The sequence below is a fragment of the Quercus robur genome, chromosome 4 (assembly GCF_932294415.1).
Source record: "Quercus robur chromosome 4, dhQueRobu3.1, whole genome shotgun sequence".
NCBI lineage: Eukaryota > Viridiplantae > Streptophyta > Magnoliopsida > Fagales > Fagaceae > Quercus > Quercus robur.
Window position 1 is genome coordinate 58,971,146 of NC_065537.1, and position 19,908 is coordinate 58,991,053.

The 19,908-nt window shown below is 33.8% G+C and overlaps 1 protein-coding gene, 1 long non-coding RNA gene and 2 pseudogenes across 3 annotated transcripts; all 4 read right to left on the reverse strand.

Annotated features, from left to right (window-relative positions):
* Window positions 1-258: 258 nt before the first annotated feature.
* LOC126723147 (uncharacterized) lies at window positions 259-2,970 on the reverse strand. 2 transcript variants are annotated; one of them, XR_007654177.1, is made up of 3 exons: window positions 2,660-2,906; window positions 1,692-1,754; window positions 259-1,411 (listed from the first exon to the last, which is right to left on the reverse strand). It is a non-coding gene; the product is annotated as an uncharacterized LOC126723147 (long non-coding RNA). The 2 variants fall into 2 exon arrangements; XR_007654176.1 differs by having other exon boundaries at window positions 259-1,754; window positions 2,660-2,970.
* Window positions 2,971-5,033: 2,063 nt separating this feature from the next.
* Window positions 5,034-6,667, reverse strand: LOC126723148 (aspartic proteinase CDR1-like). The gene has a single exon (XM_050426440.1). The coding sequence runs from the start codon at window positions 6,618-6,620 to the stop codon at window positions 5,283-5,285; it is 1,338 nt and encodes a 445-aa protein (XP_050282397.1). The 5' UTR covers window positions 6,621-6,667; the 3' UTR covers window positions 5,034-5,282.
* Window positions 5,034-19,682, reverse strand: LOC126723150 (aspartic proteinase CDR1-like; annotated as a pseudogene).
* On the reverse strand, window positions 11,710-17,123 carry LOC126722267 (purple acid phosphatase 2-like; annotated as a pseudogene).
* Window positions 19,683-19,908: the final 226 nt, after the last annotated feature.

A 19,908-nucleotide genomic window follows, 5' to 3' on the forward strand; every position in this document is an offset into this window, starting at 1 on the left:
CTTGGCTGCCACAACTCACAGAGGGCTGAAAGGGGTGTCTGATGGGATGGGTACTCAAGTGGGGATCCAGATTGTCACATCCCAAACCCGATACCCAAATTCGTGACCATGACCAGTATGTTAATATCAAGCCTAAACCTGATATTAACAAGAACCAACTTAACTTTTACAAAACTTTTACCAAAAGCTTCCCTCTTACTTTTCATCCTTGTTTCCTTACTTAAATGATATAATTTTTCACTTGATATTCAGAGCATCTACATTGTACTCAAAGATTGACATAATCCACCAATTGTTCAAATTTGAAATTTCACATAATACATCTCTTAATACTTTAAGGTATACACTTTCATTTGATCCTAAAGTACACAATGCTACAAATCTAAACATCATATTGCTAATTTAGGATCTATACATATAAAACTAAAACCAGCTCCTTCCAAAACTCGACTAAGGCTCCTTCTGCGTCAAAATAAAACCTGCTAACTGAAAGAGTGGAAGGGGTGAGTTACACAGCTCAGTAAAGGTAAGATATATGAGAATTCAATAAGGATGCATGTAAATTAAATCATTTCATTCTATGAATATTTGAACAAGAGAACATCTTTTCATGCATAGTATTTTATACTATTCATAATAATAGCTTATACGCTCTTCATAGAAAATAGTTGTTCTCCTTTTTCTTATCAGGTTAATATTACCAAAACCTTTCGGATTAAACTTCTTTCATTTCCTACAAAGTTGCCATATATATATTCTCATTACAAAATAATTATTTTAACTTAAATCAGATAATCAGCAACTTTGAATTAAACTAGAAATATCTTGACTAATAAGAAAACTTTTCTTTATAAACTTATTCTCATAAAATACTACATCTTTCATGGTCATAAAACTTAACGTTTCATAAAAACAGATATTTGATAACTTTTAAACATAAACTTGTACTTTCATCAGAAGCTTTATCTTTATAGTACAACAGAACTTCAGAAACTTTTATCTTTAATGAACAGCTTTTCTTTTTATCAGAAACTTCTTTTCATGAGAGCTTTTAACTTTTCATGATGCATTTAAACAAAATCATTCTCTCATAATTAATAACATAATATAGTTGTTCATAAATAACTTATTGGTTAGTCCATATCTGATAAGTCTATACAAAAAATGTCTCATCACATTTGGGTGCCCCCGTGTGTATGATATTGTCCCCTTTGGGAGGCCTAATGGCACATCCCCTCCAGGTTTTGTTCCTCCCCGCCGTTTGTACACATTGGGGAGAAGGCCTTATTCAGATTAGAGTTACGGGCAACCCCATTTCCTCTACTTTAAATGGCTAAACAGATAACATTTGTCCATGGAAAGCCAGTAATTCACCCCTACTAACATAGTTCAAATCACCAGAGGACATAACCTGAAAACATTTCATACTTTACATCATATTGAAATTTCTTATTTTGCATGACATTTCATAATAATAGCATTTCCATTCTTTTCTTTAAACATCATGTTCGTGAAATCGGTAATAGCATCAATATGCTTAAATCATATACCTAAGTTTTCGAAAGCTCACGAACATATCTTTGTCAGAATAATGATTATATGCCATATCTCTAATCAAAAATATTTTAATACATAATATACTTTAAAATAACTTCATGACTTACCAAATACCCATATAACTTATCCCTTACCTGAAAGCAGAGGAACCGAGAGCCTACAGTCGACGGAGCTTAAACCTGGGGAACTGGTAACACCTAAACCAAATATCAAAGCTTATTACTTACTATCAATTATTCCTTATCATAAACTTACACATTCATCTCAAAGCCTATCTCTTAAAAACAAGGAAGTCATAATCCCACCTCAAAGAGGTTCTCACAAATACAAAATACATTCATCAGACAACATGATGTACTAAATCATAGAGAAACCAATTCATAAAATTTATATATGATTCTAACATACCAAAGGATGAGTATATTAAATAATAGCTCAAAAAATTCATCCTAACTTGAGAATTAAATCCACAAAGTCAGGTGTAGCATATGTTGTTCACTGCTCATTTCAGCAGCATATGCTCCATTTGTAAAATACAAACGGCCTGTCCACACACATCCAATTGTCATGAAATTTTACATAACTACTCCCCTGTATGTCTAGTATAAACCATAAAAATTTCGGAGTTAAAGAATAAACCCATGATTTACTAAAAATCAAACAAGACAGCATACTCAAATCTGTCCTGACAGAATTTCTTGCAACTTAGAAATTAAACCATTATTTTTATGTTCATCCAAATTCTGTGAGACCACTTTCATAACAACCATGTGTGTCTTAAAATTCATAAAAAATACTCCTAGCATCCTAATTCACAGAATATGATTTAATACATATTTTTCTTGTTGTAAACATCAAATCTGTCACAGAGACAGTTTCAGTACATATTCTTACAAAATCATCAACAAATAGCAATAGGCCTTAATTTCATTTGGATATTTTTATACCTATAATAAACATACTAAAATATGTTATTAAACATTCAATAAACCATAATATCATCAAACCTTCAAATCACTAAAACATAATCATAATTCAGCCTATATAATCAGGATAGAGGTTAATGAAGTAGAAATAAACAAATGAAGTTTTGATTACTTACCCCCAACAATTTGAAGCTGAAATTTTAGTGTTAACCCTTTAATTTCTTCTTTAGAGAAGGATATTTTGTTTTGGTGAGAGAGGGAGGGCTGCCATGTAGAAGCAAAGGAAGAAAAGAGAAAGAAGAACAAAGAAAGAGGAAAAAGGAGTAGAGAAAGAGGGGCTGGACTTCTGATCTAATGCAGCCAAGAAAATAAGATAAGGGGAAGACTTTTGGGGCAGCAAAAAGGGGATAAAAGATGGGGACTTTGGGTGGAATACGTGTGGAGCTTAGGAAAAAATCTCACCACCCCACCACTCTTTTTTCCAATTTTCTTGCATTCACACTCATACCTTTCTACAAAAATAATTTCTTGCATTCACACTCACACTTTTCTACAAAAATAATATCACTTTGCATATACATATAAATATATATATCCTTACCTTTATAAAGTTATATCCATCACATTAAAAGAGCATATATGTTCTATAATATCACAATATCAAAACTTCATGCACTTAAAAGTAATTAAGATAATGACATACATATAAACCCATAAAATTAATTATGAAATTAGGTTCGGGTGTTACATAGATGATCAACAAGTGTAGGGTCCAAATGATCAGAAATGAGCTATATAATGTGGAAGAGCCCCCATGAGGAAGGGGCAAAGAAAAAAGAAAGAGAGAGAGAATACTATAGCATGCTAAACAATCTTAATATTGTAATCAGTATACGTTAAATTTTGGTCTCCTCGAACTAACATTCATTGGCACTGATGTCTTTTATTTGTGCTTGATTGTCTCTTAACTCCATACTAGTTGTTGCCCAACTCATTAAGATCTAATTCTTTGACTCATACTCTACAAAATTCATTATATTGAGCTTATTAGACCAGGGTTCCATACATTTGGGCTTGGGCTCCAAATCTTGCCCCTACAACTGGGTAGTGGTAAGATTCATTATACTTGTAACTGCTTGTTCTTGATCAGTGGATTCTTGAAAGTAGTGACCTGAAATTCACTCGATAGGGTTTTTGTTTTGTGAAGGTTTTCCTCATTAATCAACAAATTACTGTGTCAAATTTAGTTTTCCTTCACTCTAGATTAGATTTGTGATTTGTTGGTGCCTTTACCATGTTTGCATAAAATCTGAATAATTAATAAACTTGGGTAATTGAATTAGTTAACTGGGATCAATCTATAACTCAATAAGTGGCTTCTATTAGATTCCCACAAGGGGTCTTTGTTTGTACACAGATAATTGCTCCATGAAATTCAAATTATTAAAGGACTCCGAATTGACATGGACTTGTTAACGGTTTTTTTGTTTTTAGAAGAATTTACATCTAATTGAATATAACTAAAACATTACATGGCTTTGGTCTCATTCTCATATACAATCTAAGAGAAAACTACATGACTTTGGTGGTAGTTACATCCTTAAAAGATGAAAATTACATATGGATAAAATTTAATAAACAGTTGATCCATGCTTAGAGATTAATTTATAAGGTGTTAAATACCCACTTTACCCGATAAACTGGTCTTCTAAATTATGGTGATCAATGTCATGTCTTTCTTTATATACAAGCAATCAACATGTCATATAGATTAAGAGCACGCTCATAAAGAAGTATGAATTGAATGATTGAAGCATTTGAACATTTTAGAGAGCTTATTACTAAAAACATGTAACTGTAACATCATAAAATAATCATAATAATAATAAATAAGAACCTAATTTAACATGGTAATATCCTTGCATTTATTTTTAGAATGAAACATGTAAGTAAATGTGATTGATGAGAAGTAAAATCTACATGTGAACATGTTAATGAAATATAATGGCCTGTTTGAATGGAAGGAGAAAGGAAGGAGAGTGGAGGGAAGTAGAGTAGAGTTGGCTAAAAATAAGCTAATTTTGTGTTAAATCTACTCTACTCCTATTCCCTCTCCCTCAATCCAAATGGACCATAAGGGAAACATGCTCTTACTTGTTTTCTTTTATTAGAAGAATCATAGTTTAAAGTAGTCTTACTTTCAAATAAGACTACTGCCTTGAACAGAACTCTCACAAATAAGGTTACAACCTTTACAAAACTCTCACAAATAAAACTACTGTTTTGGGCACACTAATATTTTTTTCCACTTACTAGAAAACATTAGGGTGCCTTAAGAACTCTCTGCATTTTTTATCTCTCACTCTTTAACATTTTGTCTCCTACACACAATCACACCGCATTTCTGCTTCCTTTTATAGAGTTCCCAACCAAGTGGAATTACAAGAGTTGACTTTATTCTAATGCCTCTTTAGTTCATAAGAGAAAATTCTAGCTAGAATGTAAAACACACAATCGTTATGGAAAAATAAGAGACACAAATTGTTCAAAAAAAAAAAAAATCAACAGGCACCATTTTGTTTACTATTTCAAACAACATTACATCAGGATCATATCCAACATTTCTTGCATCCATCTCCATACTAGAACTGAAGGCAGCATATATGTATCAATCCCATGCTAAAACCGTGGTCTCCAGCAAAAGCCAAGAACACATATATAGGCACATGGAACCCACCCAATGCATGCTTATTTAAATGATAGATAAAATTAAATAAAGATGCAGTTTTAATTTCCAGCTTAGAGCTTGGTGCAGTCCGTTGGCTTGAAAGATACAGTTTTCTTCACAAGGTCATAGCCTACTAACAAATTGGACTGGGCCAAGTTACCGAAGATAGTAACATCTTGATTAGCACGGAAAGCCAAGCACAAAAGTTCCTCATTTATTTGAACGAAGGTGGTGTCTGGATTTAACTTCACATCTGCACCGGTGAAATGAGCTGTGATACTAGGAATTTCTATAGAATCTGATGTGGGCTTGTAGCAAAGACTTAGAAACTGACTCGGGTCATCACCGCGCTCTAAATCAATTTCTTCTGCTACTGCTGATTCAAATTCGGAGTAGAATTCTGTTGGCAACGTTGTCACTGTTGTGCCTGAATCAATGATAATATTGCCCTCTAAGTCTCCGGAGCCAGAAGAACCGCTCAACTCTAATCTTTTGCTGCCAACACTCATTGCTTCGAGTGTTAGGAAATAGAAGGTGTCTGGACTTTTGGGGACTAAGGGAGTAGACACGGTTCCAGGACCCGAAACCACGGCGTCACTACCAAATTTCAATTTGCTTGATTTTTTGTCTCTTGAAGTTAATGGCACCAAGCAATAGGAGAACTTGCCTCTAATAGAAGAACTCAATTGGGAAACAAGGGAAACCGTGCCGCCTCCGAGGCCAACAATGCCAGAACCTTTGGCGTCAAAGTGACCATTATTATCATGTCCACACCCTATGATAGTTTTAGGGAGAGACACAGGATTATCGCTTGTAGTTGATCCCAGAGTGAAAGTGTCTACAGCAAGGTCTCCGTTTGAGAATGACTGATCTCCATAAGAGACGGAATATTGACAACTTGTTCCATCGTTGGAGCATGATGTTTTCCTTAGAGACTCACATTGTGATGAAGTGCAAGAAACGCTTTTGTAGGTTGTGGACATCTTAGGATCAAAAAATGGAGCTGCTTGATTATAGCACTCAGTGCAAGGTTTACACTGTAGCCATATCAAATCACTACCAGTATCAGCAACGCCTAGTATTGCCACTGGTGGCGTACCAACTGAGTATTTCATGAGGTATTCGCCACTATTTGAGATTATATCTGTTTGGGCTAAATTGGGAGAGACTGAAGAACTTGGCTTAAAATGATTGACACGGTTAATGGAACGCCGCAAGGCCTTGGCTACGCGCTGCGAATGAGTTTCAGAAGCGTTATAGAAGGGAGAGTCCGGAGAGTCGCGATAGATGAGATCCACGCTAAAGCCTCCATTGAGAGCCTCAATGAGAGTGAAGCAACAAAGCAAGATAACGGAGAACGTAGTTGCCGATGCAGCCAAAGAAAGAAGTGAGTGATGATGAGATGCCATGATTGATTGATTGTTGGAGAGGTGTTGATGAAAATGTGGAGGATTAAGTATGCATATATAGTGAGTCAGTGGCTTCTATTAGTTGAGCATTCAGGCGTTGCTTTAAAGCATTCACATTAAAAGAGTTAAAAATTTTAGTTAATATCTTTAAAAAAAAACTTATTTTTTCTATATTATCACATTATTTTACAAAATATTCAATATCAATAGTTTTATTTTAATAACAACATATTAAAATAATATAAACACAATAAAATAATATATTTAACACAATACAATAAGGGTTATGCTAACGAATACCCTTAGAACAATTGTTAACAATCCATTTTAGAAAAAATTTGACACAACATTTATGAAAAATGAAAAAAATTGTAAAAATATTAATTGGTTTTTTTTCTTTATAAACTTTTTTAAATAGATTGTTAATTATTACTCTAAAGATATTCGTTAGCATTATATATAAAGTAACATAAAAAAAAAATAAAAAAATAAAAAGATATATAAAGTATAATAAAAAGTGGATAACAAGTGTTGGGAGGTATAAAATAGTTGTTCAGAGCCCAAGTTCAATTCCCACTGTCAAGGTCACTACCATCTGGCACCCTGCCTGAGGGTTTAATACAACCATAAACGCTCCCAACTTTTTTTCACCAAAAAAATAAAATAAAATAGCTGTTCAGCACTCTTATCTCCTTCGTGTGAATGCTCACGCTCTAATATTAGCTTTTTATCTCCTTCAGTGTGAATGCCTCTATATTAGCCAAATGATTGAGCCGCCAGTTCTCTCAACACGCAGCCCTCAATCGTATACGCCAATCACTTGTGTCACAGCAAAGGAAACGCAATCAATCACTAATACCATCCTAATTTCTTTCAGTAAAGCAAAAGCTATTTCCCGACTTCCAGACAAGATAGCTTTTGGCAGTGACCAATTAAAATTTAGATTCCCACAAGGAGTCTTTGTTTATGCACGACGAAATTTGCTTCGTAGAATATAAATCGAATAAAGTTTTGAGAGAAATTCCTTAAGTTTGAAAATCTAACATTATATGTCTCTCCAAAAAAAAAAAAATCTAGCATAATGTTTTTTTAATGTTATTAGTACATGTATTAAATTTTGTTTAAATCAGGTATTATTTATTATTCCACCAATAAACTTATTTATATATATAAAATTTTAGATCTAATATTTAAAATTTAAATATGTGATAAATGACATAGTTATTGATTTCTTTTTTTTTTTTAATTTTGAAAACATAAAAAATATAATAAAAATATGCAATCTAACTGTAAGATTTTTAAAATCATGCCTACTAAATATATATAAAAAGTATAAACGGTTTTTTTATCAAATAAAGTTGTGATGTGATGATTACCATAAATAAACTTTTATGGGGAGAAAAGGAAATTGGCGGCAAGTGAATAGACATTAGAGTCTCTCAGTGTCACAGGTTTACACTTAAACAAGATTGGTGACTGTAGAAGTTATACACCTTAAAAAAGGGTTGGACCCTGTAATAGATATTCACACTTAAATAGTTCATCACTAGCGTCTTGGTCTCAAATAATTGACTTCTTGTTCCTATGCACAAGTTTACGTCTTGTTTTGATCTCAGATATCTCTTTGGGCCATTCAAATACATCATTCAATTTGAGCCACTCATTGACAATTACTGGCCTAAACTAATTGGATTTTTAAAGTGTCTTGATATGGAGAACCAAGCAAGCAAGCTCTTCTATATTTATATAAATTTGATATGTGATATTAATTTTTTTTTTTTTTCCTCGTGTTGTGATAAATCTAATGAAAAGTTAAATCTTATGGTAGTTTAAGATCAAATTTTTATGGAAATGAATAATTTGGTTATATTAGAAATTTTTCTAATATAATTTATTTAAATCTGGACTAGAGGATGAAAATCAATTGTAGACTTACAAAATATAATTTGATACTCAAAGAATGAAAAAGATAATCGTTAATTGGAATGGTGATACTTGCACAGAGTTCAGTCTTTAACATGAACTAATTGATTTACAAATTGTTGTTGATTTAAATTAATTAGTAAGTAATTTCGTGATTATAAAGCATGATTCTTCTTTTACATATAATTTGAAATAATTTATTTTGAGATTGTAGATTGGCTTGAATTTTTTTATTAGCCTATAAACTGATTAAATATTTCATTTACTTTGATATACAATAAATTTTGTGTGTATTGTGCATTTTCATGCTTGCTTTGTACTTGCAAGTTACAACTATTCCAATGGTTTAAAAATTTTTTCCCTTGCTTGCTTTGTCTAATTTTGTTTATTGTTAACTCTTTTTTTATTTATTTAAAATCTGCAATCTCCATTCATGAAAGAGAAATAGGGAATGGTCTTCCTCACACACTGTGTCTAACTAGGACTCTCAGAAGATTGTCCTTATTGCAACAAAAAAGACTCTAGAATTGAGAAATGCTTTGCTTATTAAGAAAAACCCCTTTTATATAACACCTCGTCCATGAGGACAAACTTTGCAGCTCTTACCTTTAGTTTCCTTACTTCTTCTGTATCTTCGGGGAGTATTCCATCTTTGAGATAAGATACAATTGGGGTGGTCCAGTTGGCAACTCCATCTATTTGATTTACTTCCATAACGTCTATGCTTAGAACATATTGGACTTTAACTTGATCACCTATCGTCTCGTCTAAAGATGCTGTCTTAGCTAAGACGTCAGCTTTTGTGTTCTCTTCCCTTGGTATTTGTTGAAATTGGGTTGTTGTAAAGCCTTTGATGCATTGCTTAACCTTTTCTAAGTATCTCTTCATTTGTTCTTATTTTGCTTCACACGTCCCATTTACTTGGCCTATCATCAATTGTGAATCCCCTTGGACACCAAGAATGATGACCTAAGAAAACTTTAAAACTGTGTTTTCAAGGTAAAAACCCTGGGGAGAACTTAATCTAAAAAATACTTAAAGCAACATTTCATTAGTAGAATGGAAGTTTGTACAATAGACTTAACCCTAAATCTACTACTACCTCATGTAGCTCTGAATCCACGAAATCTTCTACTATGAAATTGTGCAAACAAACACTCTAGTTTGTGACTTTAAGAACTCCACTCAAAGGTTTAGATCATCAATTATGGTTGATTTGATGCAGTAACTTTACTTTATAGCCAGATTTGTTGTTTGCACAAGGTCTTCAGTTGTAGCTTCAAAAGGGTTTGGAAAAACTCCATATTTGTGTACAAAACATTGCCCTTTTGAATATGTAAAAATGGGCTCTAGGGTTTGTATTTACATATCCTTAAGATCCATCAAAACCCTAGATCCAATGGATGAGAAAGAAAGTGAGAATTTAGATCTGCCCAATTCTCAATCGGTTGAGATGTGCATCTCGATCGGTCGAGATAAGTGAGACTTTTCTACACTTATCTTTTCCTACTTTCTTGAGTCTTTAATTGTGCAAAACTTCATTTATCTTGTTTCTAAATATTTCTAGACTGAACACTAGACAAAAACTATATTCTAAAGGATACAATTTGTTCATGGTTGCCAACCTAAAAATATAGACTTTACAAAATCGAGTCCAAGTGGAGATTAGCGCTAGGGTTCAATTGTAGGTTGGTATTTTGAGATAGAGTGGATAGTGGTAAGATTCATTATACTTGTAACTACTTGTTCCTGATTAGTGGATTTTTGAGAGTGGTGACTTAAAATTCACCCGATGGAGTTTTTGTTTTGTAAATGTTTTCTCCATTAGTCAACAGATCATTGTGTCAAATTTAATTTCCCTCTACTCTAGATTAGATTTGTGATTTGTTGGTGCCTTTACCATGTTTGCATAAAATCAAAATAATTAATAAACTTGGGTAATTGAATTTAGTTAATTGGGGTCAATCTATAACTCAACGGCTTCTATTAGATTCCCACAAGCAGTCTTTGTTTGTGCACAAATAATTGCTCCATGAAATTCAAATTATTAAAGGACTCTGAATTGACATGGACTTGTTAACGTTTTTTTTTTTTTTTTTTTTTTTGGCAAGAATTTACATCTAATTGAATATAACTAAAACATTACATGGCTTTGGTCTCATTCTCATATACAATCTAAGAGAAAACTACATGACTTTGGTCGTAGTTACATCCTTAAAAGATGAAAATTATATATGGATAAAATTTAATAAAGAGTTTATCTAAGCTTTAAAGATTAAGTTATAAGGTGTTAAATACCCACCTTACCTAATAAACTGGTCTTCTAAATTATGGTGATCAATGTCATGTCTTTATATACAAGCAATCAACATGTCATATAGATTAAGAGCACCCTCATAAAGAAGTATGAATTGAATGATTGAAGCATTTGAACATTTTAGAGAGCTTATAATAAATAAAAACCTAATTTGACATGGTAATATCCTTGCATTTATTTTTAGAATGAAACGTGTAAGTAAATGTGATTGATGTGAAGTAAAATCTACATGTGAACATGTTAATGAAATCTAAGGGAAACATGTTCTTACTTGTTTTCTTTTATTAGAAGAATCATAGTTCAAAGTAGTCTTACTTTCAAATAAGACTACTGCATTGAACAAAACTCCCACAAATAAGGTTACAACCTTTTACAAAATTCTCACAAATGAAACTACTGTTTTGGGCACTCTCTAATATTTTTTCTCACATACTAGAAAGCCTTGAGAACTCTGCATTTTTTATTTCTCACTCTTTAACATTTAATCTCCCACACACAATCACACCGCATTTCTGCTTCCTTTTATAGTGTTCCCAACCAAGTGGAATTACAAGAGTTAAGTTTATTCTAATGCCTCTTCAATTCATAAGAGAAAATTCTAGCTATAATGTAACACTACAAGAAACTTTGGCTATTTTCAACGGTTGGAATGACAATAGAGAGCCGTTATTAAAAACCGTGTCAAGAACATTTTTCTACAACCTATGCAACTATTGAAAAAAGTACTACACATTTATCAACGGTTAATAACCGTCGAAATATATACACATAAATGTAGATTAAAGTATGCTTATAACTTTTATCCACAAGCATCCAACTGTTGAAATAAGTATTTTCTTGTTAAAAAAATAAATAATAATTTGGATGCACTCTTTCACATTAATCAAAATTTAGTAACCTGAAACAAACTGTAAAAATCAATACAACTCAACTACTCTGCCTACTGCCCTTTACACTCTTAAATTTACATTGTTCATCTACCTTTCAAAATAGAAGATTCTTATAACCTTTAACCTTCAAGAACAATTCATTGGAAATTTTAAAAACATAGTGACTCACATCTATCATCCAGACATCTATAGCCGGGTCCTCTTCAATGCACATGAGATCCCATTAATCACTAAGGGTCCGTTTGGATACAGCTGAAAACTGAAAACTGAAACTGAAAAACACTGTAGTGAAATAATTTTTAAATGTGTAAATAGTACCGTGAGACCCATTTGTAATAAAAAAGTTGCTGAAAAATGAAATTTGTGGGTCTATGAACAGTACACGATGTGCACTGATTGATCAAAAAAATTTGAAAAGTCAAAGTTTGCGGCTACTGTGCATTGAACAGTGATGAACAGTAGCCGCAATCTAAAAAACGCATGAAAAAAAAAAAAAAAAACCAAAACAAAAAAAAAAAAACCAAAACAAAACAAAACAAAGACGCAGACGCATACGCATACGCATACGCATCAGCCCAATCCAAACGCAACTTAAGTTCTTTTGATGCCTACAAAAAGTGTTGTCCATTAGTCATTGTTATAAGTGCCAAACCTGAATAAAAAACCAAATAAGGGTAGTTCATTTTAGGAAGAAAATGCACCTACCTAAAAAAATAAATAAAGAAAGTTCATGTCTTCTGACCAAAGCAATCCACTGAGATCAACATAAAGAAAGTTCATAATAGGAAATTATAGGAATCAATAACTAGAAAAATAAATTGTTTGTCCAATTGTAAATTAAAAACAATTATGATGATATATGGTCTGCCTTGTCTTGTTCTAGAAAACAAGCATTGCTTGGAAGTAATATTAGGACTCAATTTCTAGTTTTTGACTGTTGATAGTGCAAGACTATAAGGGAGGGAAAAGAAAAGTGCCTTTGTCATACTTTGGTGAGGGCAATTTTTTGAGTAGCATCCAGACAACACCTAAGCTAGTGTATTGGACAAGATCAGGCCATTCATATTAAAAGAGGACGTCCATAACTGAATCAGAAATTAAGTAAATGATTGGGAAAGTATTTGAATCAACAATGTGACCTAAATGGGGTAGCATTTCTGCGGCACAACTTTGATACAAAATGTACACTTTCATCTAACAAATTTGCATCTAGAAATTAAGTTATGGGGTGGGGGAGGGGAGAAGAGGGATGAATAACATTCTATGTCGTTATTGTCACAAGTGGTAAGAACTATGAATTATTTTTTTTTGGATGGGAAGAACTATAAACTAAATTGAAAGCAAAGATATAAATAACTAAATTTTAGGGGAAGATATAAAACCTGGGATCCTTTTTGCATCAAGTAAGGAAAACTTATAAGCTGGTCAATCATTTCAAAAGAAAAAATCAACAAATTATTGGATTAGAAACTACATGAAGAGCATAGCACAAAGCACAAAACAGAATCATTAGCAATGTAGCGTCCAACACACAGCAGTTCATAAAATTGGATTAAACCTATCAGAGAGAAGAATAAATCTCTGATTGGCTGGATCTTCAAGTGCTTTTTCAAGTAATAACCGCTCTGCCATTATCATTCTTGATTCTCCCCAGACTACCTGCCATATCCATATCAATTAAAGTATGAGCATATTAATTTTGGAACCAAATCATTGTATGCAACTAATCTGTTTGGATGACAAGAAAATGCAGGGGGAAAAAAAAGAATTTATGTTCAACTTAGGCTGATAAAGATAAAAATTTTCAAGTTAAGAGTCATAAGATTCAAACCTTGTTTTCTAAAATTTTCCATCATTTTCTTGGCAGACAAATTGAGGGTAAGCGAAAATCAAATAAAAATATGAACTAGTTCTAGTTGTTTATCAAAGTAAATTAGTTAGAGGCATATATACCTGAATGCTATTGATTAACTGTCGGCATATATAGTCCTTTATATGGTACATGATAACGATTTGTATAAGGTTTAAATGGTTTAGGTTCACCCTGCAACAAAATCACCATTATTTCATAAACCAAATTATCACAACTCTTTGCAAAAGCATCTGTCACTACACTGAGGATATTATAACCAAGTACTGTATGCTTTTGAACAAAAAGATTAATTAGTTATATTAAAGAGAAATAGCAAGGACCAAGCTTTGCACACAAAATACAAGCAGTCAAGAATGATCAAACCAGAGATATACAAGTCTGTCAAGAAGAATCAAAAGCTGGCATAGATGCATACCAATTCAGGAACAAAATCGATCTCATGATTCCCCGCAGTCCATATCCAAGGTTGATAAGCAGCATTTCTCTCTATGAACCTTCCCCATGTATCCCACCTGTTGTTGTCATGTAATGGATGATCATCTGCATAAGAGAGGTCTCCAACAAACAATACTGTTTGCCCTTTTGTTGGGTTTAATTCATAATGGGTAAGTGTCCTATTTAAATCATGAGTTTGACCAAGATCCCCTGCTCCAAAATGATTGAGTAAATCTATATTAGAGTAACTAATTTCTTGCATTAACGTACATGTCAGGTTGAACACTGTAAAATTTATTCCTTTAATGAAACACTAGGACCAAAGTTTAACCTAGGATATAAAATGATTGAGTGAGTAAGTATATATTAGAGTTACTAATTTCTTACATCAACATACATGTCAGATTGAACACTATAAAATTTGTTCCTTTAATGAAACCTAGGAGACCAAGGTTTAACCCTGGATATAACAGACATTGAGTACTTTTGAAGTACTATATTTTTCTATTAAGATGAAAGTAATATTCACTTTAAAAATAGCAAGAAAAGTACTCCGACAATGCTAAGCACACATTCATTAGTTCCCAAAATAGCTAGAAAAGTACTTCAAGAAGACAGTAAAATGAAAGCATGTAATAGAATTACCAATCAGGCCAAAAGTATAAGGAACATCAGGGCCAACTCTAGGAGGAGTTCTAAATCAAAACTTCCTTGTCGTATTCCCAATCCCGACCTCAAAGTAATACTTGGTGTCAAACTACACTATTCATTAAATTAAGTTGCCAAGGCCTATCATATCTTGAACATGAAAAAAAAAAAAAAAAAAAAGAACTTAGGGAAAGTACACACCTCCAAATTGTTAATGGTGCAGTGATGAATGTAACCAGAAGTGTAATTAAAGAACTTGGAGGTAAGAAAAAACCCATTAGCTAGAGAATATAAATGATATCAGCTAGAGAATTAATAAGGATCATGATTCATTTCCATATCCAATAACAAGTGAAAGAAAGACACACAGTTCCAAAAATTTTGCTCCTTGATGAATAAAAAATGAACCCATTCAAACCATTAATCAGCAAATATGACCAGAGGTTCATGCTAAGGGCCACCCTAATTCATGACCCTCAAGGCAAGTAGGCTAGGTAGCCCACTGGTCCTAAAATGCCTCAAGACTTCAGAGAAAAAGCATACTAAAGAAGTTATATCCTAAGAATGTCCATCAAGCCAAAGATCCAAGTATCCAACTAAACCTTTCCAGCAAAAAATCCAAACATCTGCTACAAATGGCCTTTGGGCCAAATGGCACTTCCATCCCCTTTAAGTATGGGGTGGGGGACAAGTTCGGGGGTTCAAATCCCATGAAAAAAAAAAAAAAAAAAAAAAAAAAACACCCCACTAATAATAAATCTTTTTCGTTTTTCAATGCACTTCTATAAATGCATTGCATTCTCAAGAAAGAACTTCCTAGATTTTTAGAGACTAGTGCTTGCATTATTGACCATTTTATTGAAGAACTAGTGCATATATTGAATCTAGATCATTTTTTACAAATGGAACCTCTATGCGGTGACCAGAATGAACAACACGAATTTTACTTTTGTTAATTGAAAATGTCAAAAAGGTGCAAGCCCTTTGCGACAGTTAGTTATATGGTACCTTGATGAGACTATAGGAAACTAGGTACAAAAAAGTAATTCAAAGATTATCTATATGAACTCTAGATACACAAATTGAACCCAGTGATCAACCAATGATTTAATTTTCTTGTCATTTCTACATACATAGAAAATAATAAGGTGCTAAGTGGCAAACTGACAGAGAACTGTTAAGGCTTTTCTCCTTGTTCTTTTCTTATCCAAATTCTTTGGTTTTGGTATTGGTAAGACCATTTATAAAGCTACCTATGCTAGAGTTGTTGATTGTGTTTAAATATATTGACAGCTACACCGCACATTCAAGAAATGAAAACTAAAACAAGCTAATACCCACTTAAATGCAATCACAACATCAAAACCCACTTCATGTGAATATGGCAAAGAGACATAACACAAATTAAAATGCAAATGAACTTACCAAGCACTTGTAATTTGAACTCACACACGTTCTAGCTTTCAATCCCACAAATAGTGAAATTTGAACTCTCCTTGACCATTCATTGAGCTGAACTCGCAGTGCACCTGCAATCACATTGAAAGCACGCAATACACAACCACAAATTCAATTTTGACATAGCATTTCAAAGTCAAGAATAAAAACCACAAAAGTTCAAAATCTTTCAAGTGAATAACAAAGAATGGGCAAAATTCGAGTCTAAGAAAAAACAAACTAATCATAAATAAGTTTTTAGAATAGCGAAGTCGAGAGAAATAGAATAGATACTTGATCGGAGGGAGAATAATAGAAAAATTGAGTCAAGAATCTGTTTGGTTACCTAGAAAATAATAGGAAAATCAACCACCCAGACCTATGAGGAGCGAAAGCGAGAGCAAGAGCGAGATATAGAGCAAGAGAGAGGGAGCGATAGAGAGAGTGAGAGTGAGATACAAAGTGAGACAGGGAGTGATTGTAGGGTATATATATAAAAGCTATAAAAGCTCCGTGTTTTTATTTTCAACGTTTATAACCTGTTGATTAAAAATAGTTAATTTCTTTTTTTCAACATTCATCCAACTGTTGATATAAATTAGCACTGTTTAATCACTTGGCATATGAATTTCTCATTGCTTATTTACCACTGATTTCAACTGTTATGCCAACTGTGGAAATATATATATGTGAATTTATCACCACTTATTTCAATAGTTATGTCAACCGTAGAAATACATATGTGAATTTTTCAACAGTTAAGTACAAATGTAGAAACTAAAGGCTTTTATCAACATTTTTTAGTGACTGTAGATAAAAATATGTTGAAAAAGCTCATGTTTGTTGTAGTGTAAAACACAATCGTTATGGAAAAATAAGACACAAATTGTTCAAAAAAAATCTACAAGCACCATTTTGTTTACTATTTCAAACAACATTACATCAGGATCATATCCAACATTTCTTGCATCCATCTCCATACTAGAAGTCTAGAACTGAAGGCAGCATATATGTATCAATCCCATACCAAAACCGTGGTCTCCAGCAAAAGCCAAGAACACGTATGCAGGCACATGGAACCCACCCAATGCATGCTTATTTAAATGATAGATAAAATTAAATAAAGATACAGATTTAATTTCCAGCTTAGAGCTTGGTGCAATCCGTTGGCTTGAAAGATACAGTTTTCTTCACAAGGTCATAGCCTACTAACAAATTGGACTGGGCCAAGTTACCAAAGATGGTAATTTCTTGATTAGCATGGAAAGCCAAGCACGAAAGTTCCTCATTTATTTGAATGAAGGTGGTGTCTGGAACTTCACATCTGCACCGGTGAAATGAGCTGTGATAGGAATTTCTATAGAATCTGATGTGCGCTTGTAGCAAAGACTTAGAAACTGACTCGGGTCATCACCACGCTCTAAATCAATTTCTTCTGCTACTGCTGATTCAAACGTGGAGTAGAATTCTGTTGGCAATGTTGTCAGTGTTGTGCCTGAATCAATGATAATATTGCCCTCTAAGTCTTCAGAGCCAGAAGAACCGCTCATCTCTAATCTTTTGCTGCCAACACTCATTGCTTCGAGTGTTAGGAAATAGGAGGTGTCTTGACTATTGGGGACTAAGGGAGTAGACACGGTTCCAGGACTCGAAACCACGGCGTTACTACCAAAATTCAGTTTGCTTGATTTTTCTACTCTTGAAGTTAATGGCACCAAGCAATAGGAGAATTTGCCACCAATAGAAGAACTCAATTGGGAAACAAGGGAAACCGTGCCGTGACCAAGGCCAACAATGCCAGAACCTTTGGCACTAAAAGTACCATTATTATCATGTCCACACCCTATGATAGTTTCTGGGAGAGACACAGGATTATCGCTTGTAGTTGATCCCAGAGTGAAAGTGTCTACAGCAATGTCTCCGTTTGAGAATGACTGATCATCATAAGAGACGGAATATTGACAACTTGTTCCATCATTGGAGCATGATGTATTCCCTACAGATTCACATTGTGATGAAGTACAAGAAACGCTTTTGTAGGTTGTGGACATTTTAGGATCAAAAAATGGAGCTGCTTGATTATAGCACTCAGGGCAAGGTTTGCACTGTAGCCATATCAAATCACTACCAGTATCGGCAATGCCTAGTATTGCGACTAGTGGTGTACCAACTGAGTATTTTATGAGGTATTCGCCGCTATTTGAGATTATATCTGTTTGGGCTAAATTGGGAGAGACTGAAGAACTTGGCTTAAAATGATTGACATGGTTAATGGAACGCCGCAAGGCCTTGGCTACGCGCTGCGAATGAGTTTCAAAAGCGTTGTAGAAGGGAGAGTCTAGAGAGTCACGATAGATGAGATCCACGCTAAAGCCTCCATTGAGAGCCTCAATGAGAGTGAAGCAGCAAAGCAAGATAATGGAGAACGTAGTTGCCGATGCAGCCAAAGATAGAAGTGAGTGATGATGAGATGCCATGATTGATTGATTGTTGGAGAAGTGTTGATGAAAATGTGTAGGATTAAGTATGTATATATAGTGAGCGGGGACGGACTCAGGATTTTAAGCTGGGGGGGCCAGAGATAAGTGGAAAAAAAATTTTAAATACACATCCATATAGTATTAATAAAACTATCAATCAAGACAAATACCCAAAAATCATTGTTTCTTAATATATTAAGATACAATCATCTACCAACAAAAACAAAAGACACGAAACACTATTGTTTCTTGATACAATCATCTATGAAAAGAGAACTCGACGCTCTTTCAAATCTTTAAAATCATCTACGATTGAATCCAAACTAAGTGTCGAAGCTATATCCTTTTCAATTTATAACATCTACGCTAAATGTTGTTACTAACTAAAGACAAATACTAGAATCAACGTAATATGCATGATGCATTTAATTATAAATTTAGTATTTCTCACTTCTTTTCAATTTATAAATTTATCTAATTTAGCATTATGAGTTAACAATAGGCACAAGTGAATCACTGTTATTTTCTTAAATGATTTGTTTTTTTCTTTAGTCTTTGGTCTTTGCCTTTATTTATCTTTTTGTCTTTGTCTTGTCTCCATATTTCAGACACTAACCCAATCCCACTACGGACACTATAAATTTATTCTGCTCTACTAACACAAAATTTTCTTTAACTTTAACCTTTTTTCTTTCTGTCACTTGTCCTTATTGTTGCCCAACTACCAGTCTACCAGTCAACAAAGAACAATCAAGACAAACACTACACTAATAATATATTCTCTAATCTTTACAAACTCTACTCTCTCTCTATCTCTCTTATCTATATAATAAGAGAGAGTCGCAAACACAGAGTCACAGAGAGTCACAAAGCCAAAAAAAAACAACAACAACAACACCACAAGCAGTCAGGGCCGTCAGGCACAGATTCAATTCACAATCACGGAATCACCAACATCAGTTCATCACTCATCAGTAAAAACACAAACACCACAAGTCCACAAGCATAGATTATAGATTCTAAGATTCACAAACATTATATTAGGTTTTGAAGGAAAGGATAGGTTAAATACCTGTGAACAGTGAAGGCTGGAGCAGTGGAGAAACGAAGCTGGGTTGGGCAGATCGAACAACCGGCGGCGGCGGCGTGGGTCTCGCAAGATCGAGCAATGAAGCTGGGTTTGGGCATGCGACAGCTGATGGCGGCGTGGCTCTCTCTCGCGTGGGCGTGGGCAACGGCGTCACGGCGTGGGCGGCGGCGTCACGGTCTCCCCTCTCACTTTCTC

Excerpts from the sequence above, each read along its gene's own strand:
- LOC126723148 (XM_050426440.1), bottom strand. The coding sequence starts at position 6,620 with ATGGCATCTCATCATCACTCACTTCTTTCTTTGGCTGCATCGGCAACT.